General features: G+C 55.0%; 8 protein-coding genes across 8 annotated transcripts; 5 read left to right on the top strand and 3 right to left on the bottom strand.

Annotated features, from left to right (window-relative positions):
* Positions 1-3,428: 3,428 nt before the first annotated feature.
* Positions 3,429-4,429, top strand: CDEST_04743 (Putative phosphatidylethanolamine-binding protein; the record flags this gene model as incomplete). Its single annotated transcript, XM_062920902.1, has 2 exons — positions 3,429-3,579; positions 3,648-4,429. The coding sequence occupies 2 exons, from the start codon at positions 3,429-3,431 to the stop codon at positions 4,427-4,429; spliced, it is 933 nt and encodes a 310-aa protein (XP_062776953.1).
* Positions 4,430-5,565: 1,136 nt separating this feature from the next.
* CDEST_04742 (Putative FAD/NAD(P)-binding domain, FAD/NAD(P)-binding domain superfamily) lies at positions 5,566-7,849 on the top strand. The gene is made up of 2 exons (XM_062920901.1): positions 5,566-5,933; positions 6,023-7,849. The coding sequence occupies exons 1-2, from the start codon at positions 5,809-5,811 to the stop codon at positions 7,056-7,058; spliced, it is 1,161 nt and encodes a 386-aa protein (XP_062776952.1). The 5' UTR covers positions 5,566-5,808; the 3' UTR covers positions 7,059-7,849.
* A 916-nt stretch (positions 7,850-8,765) lies between these two features.
* Positions 8,766-9,461, top strand: CDEST_04741 (uncharacterized protein; the record flags this gene model as incomplete). Its single annotated transcript, XM_062920900.1, has 2 exons — positions 8,766-8,879; positions 9,009-9,461. 2 exons carry the CDS (start codon positions 8,766-8,768, stop codon positions 9,459-9,461), a joined length of 567 nt encoding a protein of 188 aa, XP_062776951.1.
* Positions 9,462-9,590: 129 nt separating this feature from the next.
* On the bottom strand, positions 9,591-11,090 carry CDEST_04740 (uncharacterized protein). Its single transcript, XM_062920899.1, has 2 exons — positions 10,426-11,090; positions 9,591-10,273 (listed from the first exon to the last, which is right to left on the bottom strand). Exons 1-2 carry the CDS (start codon positions 10,574-10,576, stop codon positions 10,095-10,097), a joined length of 330 nt encoding a protein of 109 aa, XP_062776950.1. The 5' UTR covers positions 10,577-11,090; the 3' UTR covers positions 9,591-10,094.
* A 215-nt stretch (positions 11,091-11,305) lies between these two features.
* On the top strand, positions 11,306-12,804 carry CDEST_04739 (Putative cobW/HypB/UreG, nucleotide-binding domain-containing protein). Its single transcript, XM_062920898.1, has one exon. The coding sequence runs from the start codon at positions 11,515-11,517 to the stop codon at positions 12,604-12,606; it is 1,092 nt and encodes a 363-aa protein (XP_062776949.1). The 5' UTR covers positions 11,306-11,514; the 3' UTR covers positions 12,607-12,804.
* Positions 12,805-13,295: 491 nt separating this feature from the next.
* CDEST_04738 (Putative aminoacyl-tRNA synthetase, class I, leucine-tRNA ligase) lies at positions 13,296-16,235 on the bottom strand (the record flags this gene model as incomplete). Its single annotated transcript, XM_062920897.1, has 2 exons — positions 13,296-15,653; positions 15,708-16,235. 2 exons carry the CDS (start codon positions 16,233-16,235, stop codon positions 13,296-13,298), a joined length of 2,886 nt encoding a protein of 961 aa, XP_062776948.1.
* A 691-nt stretch (positions 16,236-16,926) lies between these two features.
* On the top strand, positions 16,927-19,345 carry CDEST_04737 (Putative methylenetetrahydrofolate reductase, FAD-linked oxidoreductase). The gene has a single exon (XM_062920896.1). It carries the CDS (start codon positions 17,314-17,316, stop codon positions 19,342-19,344), a length of 2,031 nt encoding a protein of 676 aa, XP_062776947.1. The 5' UTR covers positions 16,927-17,313; the 3' UTR covers position 19,345.
* A 1-nt stretch (position 19,346) lies between these two features.
* Positions 19,347-23,383, bottom strand: CDEST_04736 (uncharacterized protein). The gene is made up of 7 exons (XM_062920895.1): positions 22,733-23,383; positions 22,161-22,210; positions 21,912-21,981; positions 21,604-21,657; positions 21,394-21,502; positions 21,098-21,250; positions 19,347-20,903 (listed from the first exon to the last, which is right to left on the bottom strand). Exons 5-7 carry the CDS (start codon positions 21,485-21,487, stop codon positions 20,065-20,067), a joined length of 1,086 nt encoding a protein of 361 aa, XP_062776946.1. The 5' UTR covers positions 21,488-21,502; positions 21,604-21,657; positions 21,912-21,981; positions 22,161-22,210; positions 22,733-23,383; the 3' UTR covers positions 19,347-20,064.
* Between the last annotated feature and the right edge of the window lie 76 nt (positions 23,384-23,459).

The following is a 23,459-nucleotide window of genomic DNA, read 5'->3' as shown; positions in this document are numbered from 1 at the left end:
CATAAAGGTGTAGGGTGTCATGGGCGAGGATAGCGGGGGATATGTTTTGCTGATGAATCTTCACTATTAGCAAAGCAGCTCGTCCCAATACACAACATGAGGATATAGGAACGAAGCAAAATAGTTGTATCAACGGGGGGCTTCGCTGGATTGGAGGGCGTGGCAACTTCTTGGGCCGTTCATTTCGACCTTGTCGCGACGCTGATGATCCACCATTCGACATCTCGAACCGTTCCTACAGTTCCCATACAAGTGTGAAGGGATTGGAACATGTTCTTCATCGCATCATCACGCGACGGTAGCAGTTTCTGTCCATGGCGGTTGTTTCCATGGTATCTCTTGACAAGCAAGACAGATTTATGAGTGCTCGAGTCGGCTACTTCAGGTAGCCTTTAGCCCTTGGTCGTCTCCTGCGTGCCTCGGACATGTAAATGGATATTTCACACTGTTATTATGAGGAGGCGAATATTCAGGAAGCCCATATTCAGAAGGTTAGGTACCTGTTGCGGATGAAACACCATGTTCTCAGCAACATTGTCTGGTTTCAACAATCGACCCGGAAACCCAAAGGTACAAGTTCTTATGAGGACTGTATACTGAAGAGCGGCATTTCGATGACTAGATCGATGCTTCTCTGCGTGGGTCAACGGATAGCGGTCGGTTCAGATTTTGATTGTACACCAATAAGTTATTCCAGTCCCCGACACCATCGAGCATTGAACAACGCGGGGCAAGGGTTCAAATGTTGGTTAAGATTGGTATATTCCGCTCATCCAATCTTCAGGCTTCTCGCCAGTCATGAGCCATAATGTATGCCCCTTGGACGGGGCCACCTGTGATTGGTCGTTTCCGTTCTCTCACTTTGTAGGCCAAGGCACCTGCTGGTTCGAGAAAGTGACGGTTGGTTGTCTCAACAAGATGGTATCGTTCCCATGAGCCAAGCCTTAACAGAGACTGTGAAAGCGAAGCCCTGTCCCTTTCCTACCTTGTGCAATTCCTACCCCTCCCTGAGTGACACAATACTCAATCTCCTCTCTCACGACTATGCGGAGAGTTGCTTCGGATGAAACCTGGCCCATCGGACATGACACGGCAACTCTGAACTTTGGTTATATGGGACGTACTCGGAGATGCCAACCAGATTTCTGAGGGGACGAGCACGGCATCGACCGCTCAAAGAGGCTTGATCAGACGCTTTCAGTCCCGGCAGGCCGCCTCAGCATAGGCTCTGAGCTCGTTCTAAAAGGGGGGGCAGACGGAGGAGTAGTGACGATCAGAGGACGATAAGCAACTCTCGCCTGATCTAACTGCTGGACCCTTGTCTCTCCCTTTGAGGACCACACGATAGGTAGTCGATCGCTTGCCGATCCCCCGTCCGACCCGCCCAGGTAGTGTTCAAAGGCGGGGTGCGATACAAGAAACGACTTTCTTTGAACGCAGGCTGCCCGTACTTCTACGCTGCCTGGGCTACATTGGGTATTTCGACGTTCCTAGACCTTATGGACACCCCGACACGAAAATGTCGCCAGGTTTTTGCAATTTAGCCATGAATGCATGCCTAGCAATCAGCTTCGGGGCTTGCTGTATCGCAGAGGGCCAAGTGCACTGGTGTCTGGACCGGAAGGCCCCATACAGCCGGCAGCGCCGTCGATCGCTTCGTGCGGACAATTCGAGACAAACCACTCGGCGGCGAAGGATCGTGTGCGGCTTAAGAAAAAAAGAGTGAAGGGTGTTGGCTGTCCAGACGATAACCGACGATCAATCCTTCGGGCTCATCTGGCTTGTTGCTTAGCAGTTACGCCCTCGGCCAAACACACCGGGGTGCAAGACCACATCGTCCTTCTGAGGGATACCCGAGTAACGACCTGTCGCTTTCAATCTTATCCAGGTTGCTGCCCGCACTCAGGCATTAGTACACACTGTCATGCTGTGCAGCAGTACCCTAGGGCAGAAACCTTGTCGCCACTCTGACACGAATTTTGTCGTCATCGATTCAGGACGCCATGGGCCGAATGGTCAACAGCAGCTGAGATACTTTCAACCTCTAAATCTTACCAGCGAACCAGCGCGGCTGCACGACGAGCCGGAACACCAGCGGGAAAGAAAAGCGTCTTGCTGCCCTCCTTCTTTCATGCTTGGTTTCTGTAAGGCAGTGCTGCAAAGCAGCGAACCAGCAGCCTCGTGGCGGACATCAGATGGCGTCCTCTTTGGGTTGTATACTTGGGGTACGTCCCGGAGGACAGTTGGCGAAGGGACCACACTGGAGTCCGGATGCCGAGTATCGGAAACATATGGCCGTTTGTTTCATGCGCTCTGCAAGCCGTTACCCCTCGTGGCTGGGCTATCCCGGTCGCTTCTCTTTGCCGTCATGCCTTTGCAGCAGCAGAACGACTGGGGCAGCGTCCGGTTCCGCCTCCGAGTCCGCGCAAGCCTCCGTGGAGTTGTGAAATCGCTACTTCTAAACCACCAAGTCGATGGACGGGTTAGTACACATTCGTAGGGATTCTTCGACCGTAGATGGGTAGGCTGTCGAACATGGCCACTGCAGTGTAACTGGTTCCCGGCGCAATGACCAGTAGTGCAAGTAGGGCGCATCTACGATGTAGGCACACAGACCCCGGATTCGGCCCAGAAACCATGCCGACGTCGCACAAGCATCCCATCTCTTGGCTGAATATCTGTTGCTAGCCAAAGGATCATCAAGCTTTGTTTATACTTATTTCGCCAAGGGACCCAGGGGAAGATGATATCGGGGGGTTTTTACCAACGAGCTGCCCAGCGGTACGTATTGAACACTGCCGACAAGAACCAGACTTAAATTGCGGCTGGTCGATGTACTTACAGGGACTAAGCATCCTCTCGAAAAACCTACAACGCAACAGGGACAATAGGGAACTCGTGATCTTGCGCGGTGCCTCATGACATTGGCACCTGCAGTCGCAACCTGCGCCTCTCGGGGGTCCAACGTGAATAGAACAACCCTGCATTAACCAGGAAAAAGCTTTCCCCCGTCCATCGACACGCATCTCCCGTGAGTTCCCCCCGACGAGGGTGGTCGCGGCCAATGCTTCATGCAGCAGGCATTGCGTCTTGTAACAACCGTGCTGAGACAGCGTTTCATCTTTGGTCGATAATGTTTCCGCGACTGCGGGTGACCCTCAAAGGTCGAGTTGAGGCGAAAAGGGAAGACAAGAGGCGCTCTAGATAATGTCTTCCTGGGTTGCCTTCGAGACCCGTGGGTTGCGTGGTCCAAACTCTTTTTTCCTCTTCCTGTTAAACGACGTTGCGTTTGAGGGCCCCCCCGGTAGTGTTTATTTGTTTGCTTTCCTTTCCTTTCCAATTGTTTCCCTCCCTTCGATTCTCATCAAAACAGCGATTTTTGAAAGAAAAAAACCTCATCCCGCTCCTTTGAGATTATCTACTTAGTAATGCTGTCCAAGGCCATTGCCGTCCTGGCGGCGGCGGCGACGTTGACGTCGGCCGCTACGCCCATGGGCTTCATGCCCGCTTCAAACACCCCTCTAATCGTTTCCTACGGAGGCATCTCGGCACTGGATGGCGTGAATCTGCCCAAAGACTGTAAGCGCGCCAGCGGATAGGTATACGCGATCGAGGCCCGAGGAGTGGCTGTCTAACGCCGTCATCAGCTAGCCAGGTTATGCCCACGATCGCAACGGAACAGCAGCTCAAGGGGCAGTACGCGGTGATAATGGTGGATATCGACGTCCCGACCAACCAGCCGCCCAAGACGGGCACTCTCCTCCACTGGCTGCAGACGGGCCTGATGTCCGCCGACACGCCCGTGACGCTCAACACAACCGCCGGGCCGAAAAGGGTCTTTATCATGCAGAACAGGATGAACGCGGCCGCTCTCGCGCCGTACCTCGGCCCCAACCCGCCGGCGAGGGAACCCCTCAGCCACAGGTACACCTTCGTCGCGGTGGATCACACCACCATCACGCAGCAGGGCCTCATGGCCCTCTCGGGCGCGGCACAGAACCGTCGCGACTTCAACGTCTTGAACGGACTGATGGCCGCTGGGCTCCAGGACAAGGTCGTAGCCGGCAACTTCTTCCGCGTCACGAACGCCGGCCCCGTCGGCGCCGGACAGGGTATGCCAGGAGGAGGATCTAGGGGTAACAGCACCGGCGGCGCACCCATGCAGCCGATGCCGACCATGCCTAGCGGCACTCCGACGACCCCCGGCACCGGCGGAGGCATGCCCAGTATGCCCGGCATGACCACGGCTCCCGGAATGACGATGCCCATGCCCAGTGCGCCTGCACAGACTCCCGGTGCCAGCGCGCCGCCCCCCGGGGGCGCTCAGCCGTCGGCCCCCGCTCGCGCGAGCGCTTTCGGTCTCAGCCCGAGTATCGGCGTTGTGTCGATAGGACTGTGTCTGGCTGGTTCACTGTTTTTGTTGCTGTAGACAGAAACAAGAATGGAAAAAGCGAAGGGGTAGAGAAAGAAAAAAAAAGGGGGGGGGGGGGGGGGGGGGGGAGGTGGAGATGCAAGAAGCTATACATGGACCTACCTATTGGAGAGGAAGATGTGCTGAGTGGGCACCTTGAGCCTGTTGAATGGACTGCTGACGAGGCCAGAATATGTTACTTGTTTCGTTTCTCAGGCTGCCGATCCAAGCTGGATGCCGAAGGGAGTGCCAGTTGTACATATAGGGTAGAGCAGCATGCCTATACAGCAAACGGTTTATATGCAGCACATAATTCTAGTGATGATGGCCGCGTCAGCAGTCACTCATGTGTCGTCGTACCCTATCCCAGGCCGATGGACGTGCTCAGACGAATTGTCGATCCAGGACGAAGGATGCGTCCGTGTAAGGCTGCCAGCAGGGGATATCACCAAATGTAAGCAAAAACGACAAGAAGAGCCAGGACTTGATGCGCGGGGCTCCGGCCGGGGATGGCGCCGGCGGCATGTCTCCGGACGTGGGTCGGAAACCCACCTGGCGACCACCCGGTCGACAAACTCCACCGCGCGCGGGACGGGGCAGCAAAATTAGTCATTCGACATATCACGTGATCTCGTCACGCCCTGCCACCTCTGGCTTCCTACCTCGTCTCGAGCTGCCTCATACGGACGGAATGTCGTTTCCCAAGGGCGCTTTTCTTTGGCTGGCCACGATCCGTGCATGGGTGGGGCTGGGCGGTAAAGAACAAACTCCGCTCCGCAGCGCGCGCGCACTCTGGCAAGAGGACGCATTTCCCTTAGCGGATCTGCTCTCTAATACGGGCAGTGCTAGGAAAAGAAAGGGAGAGAAAAAAAATTACTTTGTTGTCTTGACAATCTAGATTGTCATCGTCGCGCGCGCTCACTTCATTGCAGGGCGCGCAGGGCGTGCAGGCTGCAGGAAGCCTCAGCGGAGCGACATGCCTCCGCGCTACACCCTGCCGCGCGCGCCCACGGGACGCGGACGGTAGGCTTGACTACGCATGCCGAACTCAAATGGATAGAATGAGTCGTTGGATGATGTGCTTTAACGGTTGAATTTGTATAAAGCTACTGCACTCGCCTCGGGTGATTTCTACTGGGGGGAACCGATTGAAACTTCACTCGATCAATACCCAAATACGTAAATACCCAACTCTGCAGCACAAGCTATCGCAACCACGCGTTCAAAAACGGATCAAACCCCAGAAAGGCCATTATATTCCGTAGTGGACTCAGTTACCAAGCGACGCAACATAGAACTGCCGGGCTGCCGAGCTGTTTAGAGCCTCTATTAGACAAACTACAACACCTCGCAATACCTTGCACGAAAGCCAAGTGTCATCGTCACCCAGAAGCACAATGCCGACTCTCGTCATTCTTGGCGCCGGCATAGCTGGGTTGCCCATTGCCCACCATGTCTTGAAGCACACAACTCCGCTTGTCAAGGACCTCAAGGTCATCCTGGTGACGCCCAATACTGACCAGTGAGTTTCTCTTCTCATTTTTATCTTTCGCTTAGCGCGTGTTTGCGAACAGGCGCAAGATGTCATCCATCCACTTACACCTTTGCCAGTTACTGGAACCTCGCCTCCGTGCGCGGTGTCGTCCCTGGCCAGCTCGGTGATGACAAGCTCTTCCAGCCCATCGCGCCCGAGTTTGCCAAGTACCCCAAGGAAAGCTACGAGCTCGTCTTCGGCAAGGCCGAGACGCTCAGCGACGACAAGAAGACCGTCATCGTCAAGACCAACGACGGTGCCCACCGCACCATCGCCTACGACGCCGTCGTCATCGCCACGGGCACCCGCTCCAAGGATAACATGCCGTGGAAGGAGGTCGGCACGACGGAAGAGACCAAGCAAGCCCTCGGCAGCCTCCGCAAGCAGATCGCCGACGCCAAGACCATCGTCGTCGCCGGCGGCGGCACCACCGGCGTCGAGACGGTCGGGGAAATCGGCTTTGAGTTCAACGGAAAGAAGGACGTCTACTTAGTCTTTAGCAGCGACCTGCCCCTCGCCGAGCCTCTGAACGACAACGTCCGCAAGGCGGCGCTCAACGAGCTGCGCAAGATGAACGTCAAGACGATCCCCAACACCAAGGTCACGAGCGTCAGCACAGGGGCCGACGGACGGAAGACGCTTGAGCTCACGGATAAGAGCGGCAAGACGACGACGCTCCAAGCGGACGCGTACGTCCCCACCACCGGCAACGTCCCCAACACATCATTCCTGCCGGCGAGTATGTTGGACACGCAGGGTTACGTGAACCAGGACGCGAGCCTCCGGGTACCGGGCCACGAAAACATCTTCGTGGTGGGCGACGTCGGGAACCTTGAGGACGGGTACGCTCGCCTCGCCGACCAGCAGACGCAACACGCGGTCAAGAGCATCCAGGCGCACTTCACCGGCGCGTCGAGACCGGCCGACTATGTCGTCGACACCAAGGTCCTTGGCGCCGTCACGATCGGGCGGAGCAGGGCAACGGGCCAGATGGGCACGTGGAAGTTGCCGAGCATCCTCATCTGGCTGTTCAAGGGGCGGTTCCTGGGCACCGACTATGCCAAGGACCTTGCGGCCGGCAAGAGGACGGTACTGGTCACGAAGAACTGGTGAGGCGGCGGTTAATGGTTCATCGCATGTATTTGTTGGTCGGCGCTTTCGGCGCTTGGGCGCCGTGATGGATACGGCGATAAGGTCACCCGGCTTTTTGTTTCTTCATTGTTCCATCGCGTAGCCAAACGGTTTCTCCTTTCTTCTGGTATGGATCATCAATCCATTGGCGGTCAGACTAGGCACGGCTGAATGATGATTATTTTAAATTTTTTGAGACTGGCTTGATCATGCTGATAGCCCTGATCCCAAGGATGGATGTTTGGTGATGTGTGGTTGAAGCGGGATATGGTAGAGGCCGGACGGAAGTGGACACACTGTGGATGTCAATGGAAAACTCAGCAATTTTCACAGTGCCAGAACTCAGTGCCCCCCGCTGACGGATCCCACGGTACTTGCCCTGACCGCCCGCCCCAATACGGTCTAGCGCCGAATTCCACCGGGTTCATAATGGCGGCGCGCGAACGAAATTCTTTCTCTCTTTCTTCTTCTTTTTCTTTTCCTTAGATCAAAAAGTAACCCAGAGCTGCCACGACCTACATCCAGTCTTTTATCCACGGTGTCGAGTTGCCTTTTCTCCTCTTCGGAGGGGATCGCTCTGCAGATTAAAATCCCTTGATTATAGGAAGTCTCCTCCCAGGCCCTTTCGGGCGGTGGGTGAGTGATGCTGTTGATGGGGGACATGCCACTGCGCGCATGACCGAGTTACTATTTTATCGCTTGCTCCGGTCTGATGAGTGTTTGAAGGTCCGTGACAGGGCATTGCCAGTCATTGTTTCGTTCGTGTAGACCCATTCCGTCGTAATGAACGAGATCCGGGCCGGCGGGTTTGGATGGGAATGGGTCTGGCGCATTGCTCGTCTTTAGTTCCATTCCCTGACCTACTCCTGCTTCCCGAGTGCCGCACCGCACTGCACCCGGTGGTAATGACGGTGGAAGAATATCCAACGTCTACGAATTTCTCATGCCTGACGCACTACAGGATTCTATCTCGGTGCGGCTGGTCTGAATCAATTGACCCCACTGGCCATGCGCTTTGGCCGATCCAGACAAGTTGCCGCGAGCCTGCACCTGCGTTCCCCCCCGGTAATGGGGGCTGAAGGAAAGTGTCAAGGTGGATGACTAAAATAAGGGAGTTTCGGCTCCTGCTTGGCCCCCATTCGCATTCCTCCAGCTCGTTCTTTGCAGCCTTGGCTATGCCATCACTGGAGCTGCGATGAAGATCGAGGGGGTCGTGGATCCAGAATCCAGGAAGGAAAAGTGAGACCGAGACGAGGGACCAAGGAACAGCATCGTTCGGGTGCAGTTCAGAGCCTGCACATGTCTCCGTATTTCTCCTCCTTTCCTGGTTTCGTCGACTTCCATACAAGTCCACCTATAAGACGAAGGACGGCCAGTCGTGATGTATAGGGTCCATGTATCGACCCATCCTCCTCTTACCCTTTCCTCAGTTCCCCTATCCTCTTCCCTCCCCTCACCTACGTCCCTTCTCGCGAAGAACTCTCTCGCTTAACCTAGTCATTCGTTTGACTACGTCCTCTTGCATTCGTTCAACGTAGGATTTTCCATCTGTCGCTCGTTTTGTGCAGCTCCATCTATATTCACACGCTCGTCCCTAACATACCCTTTATACCTATCCGAATTCAATCCCTCGTAGAGCTTCCACTGAACAACCGTCAAGATGAGATATGTCACTAGCCGCAACCTTCCATGGCCCATATTGAGCAACAGGCTAATCAGCACGGCCGTAGTCTCGGTCAAATCACCACCTCGGCCTTCGTGACCTGCGACGCGATGGCCACCCCGACAAACGTCTACACGACCGTCTACACGACGACGGCCATCGCAGCCTTCCCCACCACCTCGTGGATCGCCACGTAAATAATTACCGAGGTCTGCACTGGCTGGCCTTGGGAGTACAAGACCAAGGTCATCCCCTCCCTGCTCGCCTAGACCACCATCTACTGCGAGCCCTGCGCGCAGAAGACCATCCCCATCACCTGCCCCATCCCGACCCCGACCGCCAACGTCGTCATCAACGGCAACGGCGTCACGGATGCCGCCAACCCCGTCATCACCGGCGCCAGTGACGGTGCTAACTACCAGCACGGAGGTGGACAGACTGGCGGCGGCTCCAACCCCGGTGGAAACGGTCAGAGCAACAACCCTAACGGTGCCCCCTCCGGAAGCGCGGGCCAGGCTCCTGGCCAGCCTGGCGCTGCTGGTGCTGGTGGCCAACCCGGTGGTCAGCCCGGCCAATCTGCTGTTCCCGGCGCCCCTGGCGCTCCTGGTACCAACCCTGCCATACCACTAACAGTCGTCGTTGCATCGGCACCGTCGTTCAAGAAGAGCCTGGGCCTGCTTTGTGCCGTCGCAATGGCCGTCGGCCTCACTTCCCTTGCTTAGGACGATTACCTGACGCCTCATTCCCACGTGGTATGTCCACACGCATACCAAAGTAAATTGGGATTGCGAGAAAATGAGCTGCGGACACGGCTGAACCCCGTGACTTCTCGTCTCTGACACCGGAGTTTTGATTAAAGATATCATCTCAGTTGGGTTATTGGCGGCATTTGTGGGCAGATGTTCCCTACGGAGTTGAACATAGGTGGATAATTGAATGGCCTTCGGGTGTTGCCGTTTTATCAATAACACAAGGGTTTTCTTCTTTTTTCTTCTTTCCTTAGATTGAGGTACGAATACAGATACCCTTGGATCTTTTCTTGCTTCCTCACCTTGACCCCCCCATACCCCCGTTTGTAAGTGAATGAGAGATTTCCTCTGATCATGGTGTGTAGGGTATGGTGTTTTGCTATGCGCGTATGTGCTACCGCCAAGTATCTGGCTTGTTTGGAAGATTGGATGACGCCGAGAGATGTAAGTACCAATTCGGCTATATTTCGTCGTAGAGACTCGCGATGGTGTCAAAAGCAATAACGAAACAACGCCGCCAATACAAAAAAAGCCTACAAGTTGCGCGTAGTATTCTTGATGAAGGAGCGGATATCTCTGGTGTTGTTTCCCGATCGTTTCTCGTCTTCATTCTAGCAAGCCGTTCTCGCCCTTGCTACGATGTTGTTGCCGGATGAACTCCTCGACCTGGGTGTCGTCGTATGGCCGTTCCGGAGGCCCTGGGATCCCAGGTCGCGTAACCCTCTCTTCCTGCTCTTTTTGCGGATTGCCAAAGATTTTCGTCGCGGCTGGAATGTACTGTGTCACTTGTTTTGGAATGTCTTGATGAGCTACACGTACTCTGACATGCAGAGGGAAACAGGGGAGGTTGGACTGTTTTGCAGTGCAGTGAGAGGCTTGATGGCTTGATGGCGTGGACGTGGGACGGGGAGAGAGTGGAGGTTCAACACGCACGCACCTTTCTCAATGATTGGGTTCGGCCTAGACTCCTCGTCGGGTTTCCGGGCATCGTGTGCGGCCTGGTCCAGCTTTTGTTTGAAGCTCAACTCCCGGCCCTTGTTCTGGATCTTCGGCTCGGGCGCGAACTTAGTGTTGGGCTCCGCGGACATGTTCGTAGTGTGTGGCAGTGCTGGGGACGAGTGGTGTGGTTGCAGGGCTTGGTCGCGACGATCGCGTGTCCTTTAACGTTCGTAGGGCTGAGGCTGATATATGGATAAATTGATGAAATGTGGGATACCCGCGGATATAGACAAGACGAAGAGATGGTAATGCCAGAGAGGGGTTCGATCCTGATTTTCAGGTTCGGTAGGGATGAATTGAGTTTCTTGATTGCGGCTGAGTAGCAGGCATTGATGGACTAGAAGGTGAGATGGAAGGGGGAAAATAGCACGGCAGGAGCTGAGCTGGGGAAGCGGATACTTCTAGCAACAGGTCGAGTCCAGCGTGGGTGACTGGGGACAATGGTCCGTCAGGACCTGTATGCAGAAAGCGACCGCGCGTCCAATGCCGAATTATGATCGCATTGGTCTGGGCGCGCACACTCCGGCTGGATGAGATGCTCTCTGGGGGCTGATCTCGGCCGCCGGTGACCCAGAACCTATGGTGGGTGCCAGCAGTCGTCGGTGCTTGTTTGCTTGCTTGCTTTGCTTGTCGAAGAATGCACCCGCAATTGGGGCTAATGACGTCAAACCGCCTAGCTCGGCATTGTAGTCCCCTTGGCTGCGCGCTAAGATAACTTTAAACCCTGCCACTTGAGTGTGCTCTATCTGGGCTTATCGGCCTCTTATCGGCTTCACTGAAGCGTCCACCCCGCCAAGCACCCCTCCATCCCATCCCAACACAGCGCGCAGCAGCCCGCTTCTCGGCGGCGGTGCGGCGGCATTTTCCTCAACCAAAAATTTCTATGTGATTCAATGTGATCTGAGCAAAAAAACATCAAAGCTTTGACGGCATTTCCAATCTGTCAACTTCTGGTCGTTCAATATTAGAGTTACATAAGCTCTTCCCCTATTTTTATTGTTCCCACCGCCTCTCCTACGTGCCCATCATGGCGCCGATTCCCATCACCATCATCACTGGTTTCCTCGGTTCCGGCAAGACGACGCTGATTCTCAACCTCCTCCCCCAGCTTAAGGCCGCGAACCCGTCGTACAAGCTTGCTCTCCTCAAAAACGAGTTCGGCGACCTGGCCGTCGACTCGCAGCTGGCCTCCTCCAACGCCATCTCGGGCGTGCAGGAGCTTCTCAACGGCTGCATCTGCTGCAACCTCGTCGGCCAGCTGAGCGTCGCCCTCGCCGAGCTGCACTCGACTGTCCAACCTGACCGCATCGTCATCGAGACGAGCGGCTCCGCATTCCCCGCGACCCTGGCCCTCGAGGTCAACCGTCTCGCACGAGAGACGGGCAACTACACTCTCGACGGCGTCATCAGCGTCATCGACACGGAAAACTGGAAGGGCTACGAGGACACGAGCTATACGGCGCGCATCCAAGCCAAGTACACGGACCTTATCGTCTTCAACAAGTGGGAGCTCTGCTCCGAGGACCGTTTCGATGAGGTTCTCGACAGGGTGGGCGACCTCGAGGTTGACATTCCGTGGGTCAAGAGCAAGAAGGGCTGGGTCGGTGCCGATCTCGTCTTCGGCGTGGATGGCGGCCTTGCGCAAGGCCTGACGGAGGACCACACACATGACCACGACCACAAGGGGGAGAGCCACTCGCACGACCACCAGACCGAGGTCGAGGTTCTATCGGTCGAGCTGAAAGGGCCCAAGGACGCCGCCGTCAACGCGGACAAGCTACAGAGCCTGCTGCGCACCGCGCCGAAGGACGAGGTGTACCGCATAAAGGCTGTTCTGACCGCGTCGTCGACGGTGAGGGACTCGGACGAAGATGCCCAGATTCCCACGCCACCTCACCCTAAGTCGCGGTATATTCTTAACTGGGCGTTCGGTCGGTGGACTTTCACGCCCATCGCCGAGGGCAATGCCGAGCATGCTTCAAGTGAAGGAGCCCTCCTGCGCATGACCATGATCTTGGGGAGATACGAGAGCAACAAGTGGAAGAAGAAGCTCGAGACCGGCTCGTTCCTCGAGGTCGAGGGTGGCGAGGGCGAGTTGGTGGTTTCGAAGATCTTATGAAGACATGATAGACGCAAGATGACAGAGTCACGATACATGAGGCGCATAGAAGCAAATTCAAGGGTTGAAAAGGTGGGCAGTAGCATTGCGATGCGAAACAGGCATGGCCGAGAGATCCGAACTTTCATTGTAGACAGATGAATTTTAGAATCATGAGAGGCTGTAGATTTCCAACAGTTAGCCCCAGAGTTGCTGATCTTACAGTAAGCATACCCTTGATGCATGAATGCGCACAACCCAAATGGTAGTCGCCAAATTGGTAAAGTAGCCTCTGCAATTTGTTGGAACACGAGCCACAGCAAGTCATCTCTGGCCCTGCGGTCTGTCCTGCAAGCATCACTCCTAAAAGACTGGCCCGTCAGTATCCATTTTCCATATCTCCCTTTTGCTCCACATGCTGGTGGTAGGTGGACTTCGCAGACAAGAAGTCGTTGTGATGAACGAGAACAGTTGTGAGCAGGCGGCACTCTGAAACACTGTGAGTAGTGGAGGGCTTGCACCCGGGCTTCTACCTGATATGGCAAAGAATATGTGAATGAAATAGAGATAGGAACTCGCCACTCCAGCAAACACAACAATCACTGGAGTACAGCTGGCCAACAAGGGGACGAACAGGCTGATGGGTAATATTTCGTTCTTGATTTTCTATGTTGTACAAAGCGCCGGGTATCTCACATACTTTTACACCTCTAGACTACAAAGTTGATGGTCTTACCACCACGAGCCAGGATGACCCTCTTCGGCGATGTAACGTCGAACTGGCCCCCATAAAACTTGGCCTTACCCTCATCCGACTTCATAACTTCGTTCACCATCCACTCCCGCAACGCATCACCCTCCAGACCCGAAGGGGGGTTAGGGACCTCGACGACACCGCGCAGCTTGCCGTTGATCTGGATAGCCAGGGGCTGCGTGCGAGGCTTCAGTAAGGAAGCGGTGTTATCCTTGGCAGGGAAAGTGGCGGATTCGAAGATGGAGCCGGAGTTGGGGTGAAGAAGGCTCCAGCACTCTTCGGCAATCGCGGGCGCAACGGGGGCCATCATCCGAAGGAGGACGGACATGGCCTCTCTCTGAATGAGCGCGCTGGCTCCCACATTCTCCAAAAGAGTGTTTGTCAGACCCATGAGGTCTGAAATGATGGTGTTCATAGAGTAAACACCCTCGTATGATTGAGTGATTGATTCGATGGTGTCCTGGGTGGCTCGCCAGATGGCAGCGTCGGCATCCCAAGCAGCCAGCTCTCTGTCGGTTAGAGACGACAGATTGCTTGACCGCTCCTCAAGGTGTGCCGCGACAGACCCCCCCTCGCTGGGCATCTTCTGAATCTTGACTGCGTGGTCATGCAGCCTGTGGAGCCAACGTGTCACACCGGCGATCTTGTCCTCGTCCCAGTTAAGGATGTCGCTTACAGGCGCCTGGAAGAGAATGTGAGCTCTCGTCGCATCGGCGCCGTACTTGGAGATGAACTCGGTGGGATCAACTCCATTGTACTTGGACTTGGACATCTTCTCGAACGACAGATTTGCCGTAGCTCCTGTAGCTACAACCTTGGGGTTTGACGGATCGCTCAAATCGATCTCATTCGGCTTCAAGAACCTTCCTGACTTCGGGTCAGTGTATGTTTTGCCGTGCACCATGCCTTGCGTAATGAGTCTTTTGAAGGGCTCTTGAACAGCGACGGCTTCGCCCGAGCTAGGGAACAAGGGTGTTGTAGCTAGGAACTTGTAGATGAACCTGGCGTAGAGCAGGTGCAGGATGGCGTGCTCGATGCCACCAATATAAAGGTCTACAGGTAGAGTCTTTGCAGCTTCGGCAGATAGGGGCTCTGATGCGTTGTGAGGGTCCGCGAAGCGCGCGTAGTACCAACTTGAGTCCACAAAGGTATCCATGGTATCGGTGTCGCGCTTGGCGTGGCCACCGCACTTGGGACAACTGGTATTGACCCATTCCTCAGCCCTCTCCAAGGGGTTACCGACCTTACCGTTTGTCCAGTGATCGCCAACGTCGGGCAATGTAACTGGCAACTGGTCATCCGGGACAGGAACCGGGCCGCAAGAGCTGCAGTGGATGACCGGAATCGGCGTTCCCCAGTATCGTTGGCGACTGATCAGCCAGTCTCTTAACCTCCACTTCTCAATCGGCTTGGCTAGCTCCGCCCCCTCAAGCATGGAGATGAGAATTTGACCTGCCTGCTCGGAGGACTTTCCCTTGAAGGGCCCGCTATTGGCTGTCATGATACCATGCTCCACAAACGGGTCGTTCGCCATCGCCGACGTTGATTCGTCTTCCGACGCCGCAAGCACGAACCTTACGGGTTCGTCATAGTGGTGTTCCTTCCAGAAGGCGTTGTCTCTCAGGTCATGGCCTGGGACACCCATGACGGCGCCTTCGCCATAGTCGCCTAGCACATAGGGCGCAACATACACCGGAATGGATTTCTTCGTATCGTCGGGGGTATCCTCGTGGTAGGCCAGAGGGTTAATAGCCCTCACGTGCGGCAGCATGTAGCCCACCTTGGAGTCTCGAGGCAGTCCTGGCAGAGTATCCAGAAAGGCCTGCAGCTCGGGGTCACCCTTCGCCAGTTGGGACACAATGGGATGGGTCGAGGCGAGTGCGACGTACTGAACCCCGAAGAGCGTATCTGGCCGCGTGGTGAAGACCTCGATGCCTGCATGGATGTCGTGGCCCATGGCCATAACGGGGAATTTAATGATGGCGCCGGTCGACTTGCCGAGCCAGTTTTTCTGCATAGCCAAGACTCTTTCGGGCCAGGCTTCATTCTCGGCAAGGGTATCGAGATCCTTTAGCAAGGCTTCTCTGAACTCAGAAATTCGGAAGAACCACTGCTTGAGCTGCCGCTTCTCGACCTTGGCACCCGATCTCCAAGAGCATCCATTCGCGTCAACCTGCTCATTCGCCAGTACCGTCATATCAACGGGGTCGTAGTTGACCTCGGCTTCGGTCTGGTAAGCTAAGCCACGTTCGAGCATCATCAGGAAAATCTTCTGGGTATGCTTGTAAAAGTCCGGGTCGCAAGTGGTCAGTTCCTTCAAGAAAGCGTGTCAGCTTGAATGGTAGCAGCGGGAGACTTGAAGACCAACCCTCTCCCAGTTCCAGTTCCCGTTCATGACCTCCAGCTGCTCCTTCATCTTGGCAATGTTGCTCTTTGTCCACGTTGCGGGGGCAATTCCACGTTCGATAGCAGCGTTTTCGGCAGGAAGGCCGAATGCGTCCCATCCCATTGGCAGCATAACGCGGGATCCTTGCATCGTGTGATATCGAGCGAGGACATCGGCGATTGTATACACACGGAGGTGGCCGAGGTGCAACGTGCCGGACGGATAGGGGAACATTGGGAGGACATATTTGCTGGGCTTGCTGGAGTCATCCTCGGAGACGGACACCTTGGAAGCTTCCCACTGCTGGCGCCATTTCTTGTCCAAAGCAGGGAAGTCGAGCTTGATGTCTGCATAGCTTCGTCGTTGCGTGTTCTGGGCGAGATACGGGCTCGTGAACAAGTTGTGCTGTCGTGTAGCCAAGGCCGGGGAAGCTCGTGCAGCTTTTGCACAGGTTGCAATGGCCCGTGTGGGCCAAACACGGCCGATATGTTTCGCGTGGATCAATTGCATTGGTATGGCAGCGTTAGCATGATTGATGGGGAGTGGCGGATGGTGGATGTCGTAAGTTAGGTTGATGGAGTCATTCGCCGGCGTGATGTTATCGCGGCTCTGAAGCGAGACAGTCACGAGTTTGGATGCGTTTGCAGCTGCAGCTCCACCAAATCGAAGAGCTCTCTCTTTCACTCCGGAATGGCGTCCAAACCCCCTGCAGCTCCGCCCGACCCTGCGGAATCCTAGTGACAGGTGGCCCTGCAGGGGAACGTCATTTGTTCCGCGTACCCCTGGGACATGTCCTCTTGTGGGTGTGACAGAGATGGACCAACACCATGAAACTGGACTTTGTCGTTGCATCGAATTTCCTCGTGCGTGATCGAATCCCGCTGTACCTGAAGTCCCATGCTTGAATGCTGTAGGACTACAGCCGATATGTGCCATCCGAAAACCCATTCACAGTCTGCTGGCATCCCTCTGCAAATTATTACCTAAGTACCTAGGTAGATAGATGCATGCATGCCCTTTCCCCAAGACAACCTACGCGGTAATCCGAAACGGGGCGGCGGAACAACTAAAAACCGTTGAGAGATCCTCTTGAGCACTGTGCTACCGCTTCTAGCCGCGCCTAGATTGTGTCATCCGAAGTCGCCGGCACAGTACAGAGTACGCCCTCCTATCTCCAAAAAAGATATCGCCCCGCCAAAAATTCGATGTCTTTCAATATCTTCGTGGGTACACACTCCTCCTAGGGAATGACGACAGCGCAAGCAAGCCAATCACGTCAAATCCTGGTCCATTGAGACAAGCAGCTGTCCTCCCTTGAGCCTGCTGTGACCCCATGTTCTATTTGTCTGGCATTTCGTTCCTAGCCCCCAAGCTCTTCACGTCACTTGCCTGCCAGTCGGTATCAAACTCTCAGACTCACCCCGCCCTCTACCCCTCCATCACAGTCTGATATTAGCAACAAAGAAACCAACTCGACTCCATCGAGGTTTCTTCTCTGGCATTGCCGTCAAAGAAGGCAACGCCACTACACCGCCAACTCATCTGAGATCTCCTTCCGAGAAGCTAGCTTTCGAATACTATTTTCAAAATGGAGAAGATTACGGACAAGATCGCCGCCCTGCCGGCAGACGCCAACTATTTCTCCTTGGAGTTCTTCCCTCCCAAGACGGCAATGGGTCTCTCTAACCTCCGAGACCGTCTCGACAGAATGGAAAGGGCTCTTCGGCCTCTCTTTGTTAACGTTACATGGGGAGCCGGCGGGTCTACTTCCACAAAGTCACTGGAGCTGGCCGAGATATGCCAGAGGGAGCTTGGCCTCACGACTTGTCTTCACCTGACATGTACAAACATGAGTCGCAAACTCATCGACAAGGCCCTGGAGGATGCAAAGGCATTGGGCATCCGGAACATTCTGGCACTGAGAGGCGACCCGCCGAGGAAGGACGAGTACCGCGATACGGAGGACTCTGATGTGGATGATATTGAGGACTTCGTCTGGGCTGTTGACCTGGTCAAGTACATTCGCAAGAACTACGGCGACTATTTCTGCATAGGTGTTGCCGCCTACCCTGAGGGACACGCGGATGAGAGCCATCCTCAGGGACAGAGCTTCGAGCACGACTTGCCTTATCTGGTTGAGAAGGTCCAGGCCGGCGCCGACTTCATCATGACCCAGCTCTTCTTCGACATCAAGGCCTATGACAAGTTTGAGAATATTCTCAGAGAACACCCCTCCGGCGCCTTCAAGGATATTATCCTCCTCCCTGGCCTGATGCCCATCCAGAGCTACCAGATGATCAAGCGGACGACCAAGCTCAGCCACGCCAAGATCCCCGACAATCTCATGGCTCGTCTGGACGCGGCCAAGGGTGATGACGAGAAGGTCAAGCAGGTTGGCGTTGACATTCTCAGCGAGCTTGTGGAGCAGGTCAAGGAGGTCAAGAGCAGGACCCCCGGCCCCAAGGGCTTCCACTTCTACACCCTCAATCTCGAAAAAGCCGTCTCCTTCATTCTCGAGAGGACAGGCCTCATTCCCGACCCTCAACTTGACAATGAGGAAGCCGTCATCGACGACGGCCCTGGTGTCCCCGTCTCCATCCCCGCAGTCCAGCTCAACGGCCTGTCCCCAATTACCCCCGCCGCACGCGCGCTCTCCGGACGCCGACACTCGTCCATGGGCTCCTCAGACCCGCACAACCGCATCATCGTCTCCTCGGCCTCGAATCCTGCCTACGAAACGACGACCGCCGGACTCATGGCTTCGGAGCCCGTCAACACCCGTGCCAACACACTCGCCATATCGGAGGGCGTCGGCGCTGTCGGCCGCGAGGCGACGTGGGATGACTTCCCCAACGGCCGCTGGGGTGATGCCCGCTCGCCGGCCTACGGTGAGATCGACGGTTACGGCGTCAGCCTGCACATGTCCGTCACGCAGGCCATCCGCCTCTGGGGCACGCCCAAGACGATTCAGGACATCAACAACATCTTTATCCGCCACATCAAAGGCCAACTCAGCGCCATCCCCTGGTCCGAGGAGGAGCTCCTTCCGGAGTCCAACATGATCCAGCAGGAGCTCCTCGAGCTCAACACCCGCGGCTGGTGGACTGTCGCCTCTCAGCCCGCCGTCAACGGCATCCCCTCGCGCGACCCGACCTTTGGGTGGGGCCCGCAGCACGGCTTCGTCTTCCAAAAGGCCTTTGTCGAGCTCTTCATCCCCTCGTCCGACTGGGCCGGTCTCGTCGCGCGCCTCAACGAGGTGACGGACAACACCATCTGTTTCTACGCCGCCAACGCCGCCGGCGACTTCGTGTCCTCGGATTCGAGCGGCGGGCTCGTCCTCGAGGGCACCGAGGCCAGCACCAACGCCGTCACGTGGGGCGTCTTCCCCGGCAAGGAGATCATCACGCCCACCATTATCGAGGAGGTCAGCTTCCGCGCCTGGGCCGAGGAGGCCTTCAAGATCTGGGGCGAATGGTCCAAGGTCTACGGCAAAGGGAGCGAGAGCGAAGCCTTGCTGGAACGGATACGCACCGAGTACTGGCTCGTTAACATCATCCACCACGACTACGTCGAGAGGGATGCGCTATGGAAGTTGTTGTCGGGCGAGAAAGAGAACTAGGGGGTTGTCGGAAGGAATTGTAAAAGCCAAACCACAAAAAAGGGGGTGGGAGTTGAATAGCCAGACGGACGATGGTTAGTTTCTCTATACGGTTTCCTGGCAATAGTAAATGAGAAGTAAAAATAAACAAATGGAGATACCCGTCAGATTGGCTCTTGAGACTGTCTCCCGTTGCTGCTGGCCTTGGGGTCCGACTATGTACTGTTTTAGGCACGACCATTTCAACAGCGCTCAAGAAGAAGCAATTTGATCCGGAGCGCAGCACAGCCACCTTCATCCCTCGGGAGGAAATAATAATCAAAAAAGAAAGAAAAACATACACTACCCACTACACCAAATAACCGCGTGGCTCAGGAAAGGAAAAGTGCAAATCATATCGGCCTAGTGCCTTGGTATCATATTAAGTATCTCTTTCACTCAATTCAGCTCTGCGAGCCTGGTGGAGAGATTAACTGTTTAGAGTAGAGTCGAAACGAGCCAGTTCGTTTCCCTTCCGTTGTTCTTTTGTACATACTTCCCAAGGAAGGTATCCAAATTCTTTACCGATAGACTGGTAGAAAAGCAGGAGGCCCAACGCCAAGTCTGGGTGATGGTATCCCAAAGATGCATAGCAAAAAGAAAACTCAGTCCGTAGAGCAAAACCTTAAAGAACCCACGCGTAAAGCAGACCCAGAAATGTTTCATGTCCCCGCGTGTCTCTAGACTGCCGAAGCGGCCGCCTTAGATCTCGCCATCATTGCCCATGTAAGGGTTGAAGTCGCCATTGCCGTGCTCCATAGTGTCGACGAAGCTGAAGATGAGCGAGTCATCGTTGAAAGGGGCGGTACCCTGGGAATGGTCGAAGCTGGAGTGACTGGAGTGATCGCCATTATGAGTGGGCTGGATAGCGGGCTCAATTGCAGGCTGGATCGCAGGCTGGATCGCAGGCTGAACCACAGGGTGGGCGATGGGCTGCTCATAAGCAGGGGTGGGGTCAGCAAAGAGCGACTGCGTCTGCTGCTGCATGACGACGGGCTTCGCGTCGATAGAGGCGGGGATATCGTAGCCTGCGGCATTGTCGGATGTGTTGGCATCACTGTCGGAAGTGGTCAGGTCGACGGCAGCAGCCTGGGCAATGTTTGCAGCCGCGGCGATGGTAGCGGCACGGCTCGGAGTAGCGCTGCGGCGGGGGTTGGGGGTGTGCGTGTTTTTAGACACACGGCCTTCGAGGATGCGGTCACGGACGCGGCTCTTGGAGGGAGTGTCCTCGACTTCGTTATAGTCGACTTCTTCGTCCTCCTCGTCGTCCTCTTCTGAGACGGCTACAGGTCTGATCTGCTTAGTCTTCTTGGCAGTGGTCGAGCGGCCGCCGCCCGAGACACGAGTCTTGGTGGAGGGAGTGCGTGGCTTGCGAGGAGTCGAGAAGGCGCTCGAGGTCGCGCTGGCCGGAAGATTCAGGGCGGTGGCGGGATTGCCGCCGCTGTTGGCCGTCTGCTTGAGAGATTCGGCATCCTTCTTGATGCCTCGGAACTGGAACTGAATACCGTCGGTGGTGGACTCGCCAAAGAACTTGGCAATCTCTGTTGTCATGTATTAGCAAAACATAGACCCCAATCAGAATTGTCGACCTGGTTGTTGACTTGATAGGATGTGTTCGGAGTGTATTCAGGGGAAGAAAGAACAAGGAAAGTGAGCAGCCAGGGCAGGGAATATAGAGACACAATGAATAGTGTGGAAATCCCGAATCGGCTAGGAAGCAGGAGCGCAACGTTACCCTTCTTCTCCTTGGGCAGGTCCACAGGAATGTCTTTGCAGTCGATGCCCTGGTCATGTGCCTGTTGAAGCGTCCAGATATGATTGCGAATGGCTCTGAAGCGATGATTGAGAGCATCCTTGGTCATGTCCGATCCATAGAACTTCTTAATGTCTGTCGTGCGTCAGGAACGACGTCGACCGTGGATGAAGACAAGCGATAGTTGGTGAAACGGGCAACAGGGTTTGTGATGGGAAGGGGGTAGGGACGATGAATGTGATGACGGCAACAGGCAAGAAGATGGCTGCGGTTCTCACCCTTGTAGTTCCACTTGACCTCCGGATGGGCAGCCACGATGGCGCGGAGAAGACGGGCCTGGGCCTCGTAGGTCTTGAAGTTGGCGGGAGCCATTGTGATATGCAGTCTCTGTAGGCAGCGTGTCAGTTTTCAGCTAATGGAATAATCGCAGGGCCAAATGATATCCGAGGCGCATGAGTGAGGGTCGCGATGGGCGAGAATGCTCATACCTGGGTGATGAAAGTAGACTTTTGGAAAAGACGTGTGGCTTGCTAGGGATGTGCCTTTGGATAAGCGTGTTAGGTCTGGGTAAGTATTGAAGCAGGTGTGAAGTGAGGTGGTAGGATTGTGTGGTGGGTTGAGAGCTAATAGGTAAGGTAGAGACGGGCGAGAAGGTAGAGGGGTGACAGCTCGGCAGAAAAAGGGAAGGTGGAGTGGTAAAAGAAGGTAGGCAAGTAAATTTGGAAGGAGTGAGATTCTCTGCACTTGCTGTTGAGGCGGTGGATGGAGAGGGGCCACAGGTTGAGAATTTGCGTACTTGTAGTTTGCGACTAAAACCTCGGCGTCGTCTCTTGGAAGGTACGGTAAGTTGCCAAATTCTGTATGTGCTGCGTAGAAGTAAGCGTCGAGTCCAAAGAGTTACGTGGACAGGGAAGAGTCATAAAAAGACGAGAAGTGAGGTCAGAAGTTGAATGTTAGGGACAGGCCCCGGAAGGAAAGCAGGAAGCTGGTAAATGAGGTCTGGATCGGCTGGAAGGAACGAGGAGCTAGACCGGGTGTGGCTTACATGAAATGGAGAGAGCTTTCAGTATCTGTGTAGAATCTAGGATAGTCAGGCTTGAGAGAAAAAGCTGTCAGTAACAGTCTGGTCAAGTATTGGCAATATCAGTGCAAGAAGAACAGGAAACCAGGAATGGTCTCGAGGCTCTGAGACCACGCTTCCTCTAATCTAAAGAGGACTTGCTGACTACCAGTAAGTTCCTGAGCAGGAAGTGCAGGCAGCAACTACTAGGTGGCTTGATGCGACAATGACACTATAGGAGCTGTAACAAAGCAGCCTCTAGATGACTCCAAGCAAGAGCGCTGTCGCCGTGACTAACAAGGCTGTAAAACATGTACTCTGAAGCCTCCATATTAGGTACAGCCGGGGCCCGAGACTCCTGCTAGGCAGGCTCTCGAGAGCAGAGGTCAGAGATCACAGGTATCCAGTGAGTTACCTGTTTGATGTGTAAAAGGCTGCGTCATTGCGTGGAGCGGTGGCAGTCCAGAGCAGATGCAGAACATTGACACGGCACAACTACTTGGAGGTAGAGAAGAGCTGATTCGGGACCATAGGGAAAAGCTGCTGTGTTTGCTTACCAACTCGATGAAATGAGGTCCCCTTTCGGGTCTTCAGTCCAGGGTAGAGACTAGCCGATTAGAGAAAACTAGAAGAACGACCATGTAATAATGGCCGAGCACCAGCTGACTTGAACCTTTCTAAAGCCCAATTGAGTCTTTTCTTTGAGTGAAGGTAAAGACCAGACTCGACGGAGTACAAGGAACACCCAAGCACCGGGAACGTGAGGTACTGGGATGAATGCTGACGGAGTTGAAGCCAGCGACGAAGCTCCTCAGCGTAAAGGTAGCTAGCTGGCTTAGCCACGAGTTTTCAAACTTCTTGAAAGGTTTCGAATAGCCGGTGCTGGTGAACAGTGAATTCGGGCTCTGGAAGAGCCTTGTCGGTTTCGATTCGAGACTTTCTTGCTGGTTGGCCGGGTGAACAGGAAATAAGATGTTGAAATGGAGACAAAAGAGCCAGTGTGGGTCGCAGGATACAGAGTCTTGAGAAGGATTGTAGTGAAGCGTTTCTGCAAAGGAGTGGATTCAAAGAGAGGTCGGTATTGGGCATGCGCTCGCTCTCTTGAATTGATAGAGGTCCCGAGATGGCGGTTGAGGACGACGATGGTATGGTACTGCCGTTGACAGTCAGGTGGTGGTGACCAACTCGAAAAGTGGGAGGCTGGGAGCCTCTAGGACTCCTGAACGGATGCGATGTTAGGTGCCAGCTTGATAAAAAGGTACCTTAGCAAGAGCATGCGCAAAT

The sequence above is a fragment of the Colletotrichum destructivum genome, chromosome 3 (assembly GCF_034447905.1).
Source record: "Colletotrichum destructivum chromosome 3, complete sequence".
NCBI lineage: Eukaryota > Fungi > Ascomycota > Sordariomycetes > Glomerellales > Glomerellaceae > Colletotrichum > Colletotrichum destructivum.
This window is presented reverse-complemented; position numbering and strand designations above follow the sequence as displayed.